This window comes from Eimeria mitis, genomic scaffold (genome assembly GCF_000499745.2).
Source record: "Eimeria mitis Houghton genomic scaffold, Emh_scaff175, whole genome shotgun sequence".
Classification (NCBI taxonomy): Eukaryota; Apicomplexa; class Conoidasida; order Eucoccidiorida; family Eimeriidae; genus Eimeria; species Eimeria mitis.
The window spans coordinates 7,100-10,756 of record NW_013570066.1 but is presented as its reverse complement, the minus strand read 5'-3'; the positions used below and the strand labels follow the sequence as shown (position 1 = coordinate 10,756).

Here is a 3,657-nt window from a genome sequence, read left to right as displayed (position 1 = left end):
TATATATATATATATATATATATATATATATATATATATATATATATTTATATATATATATATATATATAAATATAAATAAATAAATATGTAAATAAACAAATAAATATATAAATTAAATTAATAAATTTATACAGAGAGAGGCACCTGAATAAGGAGACACTCAACGATATAAACAAAAAAGGAGACAGTTATATAAACAAAAAGGAGACAGTTTAAATAAACAAAAAGGAGACACTTATATATATATATATATATAAACAAAGATAAATTTTTTTGGGGTTTATATTTATTCTTAAGAAAAGTAAAAACCCTATATATATACGCTGCGGGGAGAGGAGGTGAGGAGACACCTGGCGGGGGGCGGAGACACTGGGGGAGGTGCGGAGACACCTGAAGGGGGTGCGGAGACACCTGAACGAGCTGAGGAGACACTTGAAGGGGGTGAGGAGACACCTGGTGTGTGTGGGGTGGGGTTGGGGGGGTGAGGAGACACCTGGGAGAGGTGAGGAGACACCTGAGAGAGGTGCGGAGACACCTGAGCGAGGTGCGGAGACACCTGAAAGAGACGTGAGGAGACACTTGAATAAACGCGGCGGGGAGGAGAAGGAGACACTTGGTTTAGGTGAGGAGACACCTGGATGAGGTGCGGAGACACCTGAGAGAGGTGCGGAGACACCTGAAAAAGGTGAGGAGACACCTGAAAAAGGTGAGGAGACACTAGAACGAGGTGAGGAGACACTTGAAGGAGGTGCGGAGACACCCGAAAGTACCCGCAGCTGTCTTTGCTGCTGCTGCTAGCTGCGAATACACCTCGTCCCCTGCTGCAGCGTAACCTAAGGGAAAATCTGTGTAACGCCCGCGTCTGCTGCTGCTGCTGCTGCTGCTGCTGCTGCTGTTGCTGTTGCTGCTGCTGCTGCTGGTGCTGCTGCTGCTGCTGGCGACGCCGAGGAATGGTTAAAAAAGCAAATCTGTGCTGCTGCTGCTTCCACCTGCAGCAGCAGGTGCCAACGGCACCACTATACTGCTGCTGCTGCTGGTGTTTCTGCTGCTGCTGCTGCTGTTGCTGTTGCTGCTGCCGCTGCTGCTGCTGTTGCTGCTGCTGTTGCAGCAACTCTGCTGCTGTATCAATAGCGCAGCCCTGAGGGTTTCACAAAAAACCAACGGGGAGAAAAGAGCCGCTCCGCTGCTGCTGCAGCTACTGTTGCTGCTGCTGCTGCTGCTGCTGCTGCTGCGGTGGGGGCTGCTGCTTGTGCTGTTGCTGCGGCAGCGTTTGCTGCTGCTGCAGCAGCAGCAGCCTCTGCTGCTACCTGCAACTGTTTATAAGAAAGCGACGGAATCATATAGGCCCACTATACTGTGGCGAGTGAGCCCTGCAGCTCAGCTGCTGCTGCTGTGGATGCTGCTGCTGCTGTTGCTGCTGCTGCTGCTGCTGCTGCTGCTGCTGCTTATCTCGGGGCAGCGCGGCAGCAGCGTGAGCAGCTCACATAGAAGAACCTTTGCTGCAGCAGCAGCAGCAGTTGTGTCTCCTCCAAGCCGCAGCGTCGCATGCAGGCCAAAAGACAACAAGGAAGAGAGCGCTGCGATCAGGCTGCAGGTCTGCAGCAGCAGCAACAGCAGCAGCAGCAGCAGCAGCAGCAGCAACAGCAGCAGCAGCAGCAACAGCAAAAGCAACCCATTAAAATCTGTATAACACTAGCTGCAGAAGCAACAGCAGCAGCACGCAACAGCAACACGAGAAGCAGCAACAGCAGCAGCACTCCACGCCAGCAGCAGAAGCAGCAGCAACAGCAGCAGCAGCAGCAGCAGCAGCAGCAACAGCAAACCTGCTGGTTTTCTTGACGACTGCCTGCAGCAAGTGCTGCTGCTGCAGCAACCAGGGAGCGCAGTGTCTGAGCTGATTCGTTTATATGCAGCACGAGCAGCTGCATGAGGCCATGAGAGGCACCGAGAGCAGCAGCAGCAGCAGCAGCAGCAGTTGCTGCTGCTGTTGGTGCTATTCCTGCTGCTGCTGCTGCTGCTGTTGTTGTTCTTCCTATTGCTGCTGCAGATGACGGAGTCACCTCCCCTAGAAAAAGCTCATCACTGCTGCATCGCCCAAACATCTGCTGCTGCTGCTGCTGCTGCTGCTCCTGCTGCTGCTGCTGCTGCTGCTGCTGCTGCTGCTGCCTCCGCGCTGCCCGTTGCCGCACACTATAAAAGCCCAGCCGTTTGAGTATGGATGAAAATACAAGCGGGCAGTGTTGCTGCTGCTGGTGGTGATGCTGCTGCTGCTGCTGCAGTTGTAGCTGCTGCTGTCGGCAGCTGCTGGCAGCAGATTGCTGCTGCAGCAACCCCTGCATGCAGCATGTAAACAAAAGAGACAAATGCTCGTCCTGTGCTGCTGCTGCTGCTGCGCTCTGTTCTATGAGGGGGTGTAGACTAGCAGCAAGAAAGGCCTCGAGGGACTGCAGCACGAAGGTGCATGCAGCAACAGTAATAAGCCTTTGTTGCAGTGTTGCTGCTGCTGTTGCTGCTGTTGCTGTTGCTGCTGCTGCTGCTGCTGCTGTTGCTGCTGCTGCTGCTGGCAGCTTAGACCGCAGCAGCTGCCACGCAAGGCCCCGCAGGATCTCCATATGTCTGCTGAGAACCAATCCAGCAATAACATACGGGTCCTGCTGCTGCTGCTGCTGCTGCTGCTGCTGCTGCTGCTGCTGCTGCTGCTTCTGCTGCAGCAGCTGATGCATCTGCTGCGCCACGTGTATACGACAGGAGACAGCCAGCAGCATCCCCGCAACAGCAACAACACAATGTCTGCTCTGCATGCACAGCTGCTTCTCTGCTGCAGCCCACTTGCTGCTGCTTTCTACTGCTGCATCCTTCTTGCTGCTGCTGCTGCTGCTGCTGCTGGCTGCTGCTGCTGCTGCTGCAGGTATAGCAGCAACAGCATCAACAAGGTGCAGCGCGAAGCAGCAGAAGCTGCGCGTTGATATGGGGCTGTCTGGCGGCTGCTGCCAGCAGCAAACACCAGCAGCATCAGCAGCAGCACAAAGCTTCAGCAGCGACACACAGCCTAGGTGATCTTCTTTGGAGGATAGGGGGAACCCCTGCTCGTGCTGCTGCGGCAGCAGCAGAGACTGCTGCAGCAGCAGCAGCACCGACGGCAGCAGCTGCTGCTGCGACAGCAGCCACCAGTCTAGGGCCCCTATCAGCTGCAGCGTGGAGCTCAGCAGCAAGCGGTGAGACCTGAGGACCCAGGGTACTTTTCCTGCTGCTGCTGCTGCTGCTGCTGCTGCTGCTGCGTCAGCTGCTGCTGCTGCTGCTGCTGCTGGAGCAGGGATTGATGATACTGGTGACAACAAACCCAGCAGCAGCTGCTGCAGCGCCCCGCTGCAGCGCCAGTCTGCTGCATGCGCTACTGCAGCAACTGCATGCAGTATAGATTCAAATGCTGCCCATGGCTGCTGCTGCTGCTGCTTCAACTGCTGCTGCTGCTGCTGCTGCTGTTTCCTCTGCTGCTGCTGCTGCTGCTGCTGCTGCTCTTCTGCTGCTGCTGCTGCTGCTAGTGCTGCTGGGGTCTCCCGCAGCAAAGAGAAGGCTGTCTGCGTCAAGTCAGGAAGAAAGCCGTCGTGCAGCCGATACACCATCTGACGCTCAGGAGCAAACAAGTTGCTGCAGC

The 3,657-nt window shown here is 54.9% G+C and overlaps 1 protein-coding gene across 1 annotated transcript in view; it reads right to left on the bottom strand.

The window, feature by feature from the left end:
* Positions 1 to 312: 312 nt before the first annotated feature.
* Positions 313 to 3,657, bottom strand: part of EMH_0001960 (uncharacterized protein) — a gene marked incomplete at both ends in the record, with an annotated part of 5,539 nt that continues 2,194 nt past the window's right edge. The window contains 2 exons of the mRNA XM_013495782.1: positions 313 to 1,140; positions 1,826 to 3,657. Coding sequence (XP_013351236.1) covers positions 313 to 1,140; positions 1,826 to 3,657 — 2,660 coding nt within the window. The remainder of the gene's footprint in view (positions 1,141 to 1,825) is intronic.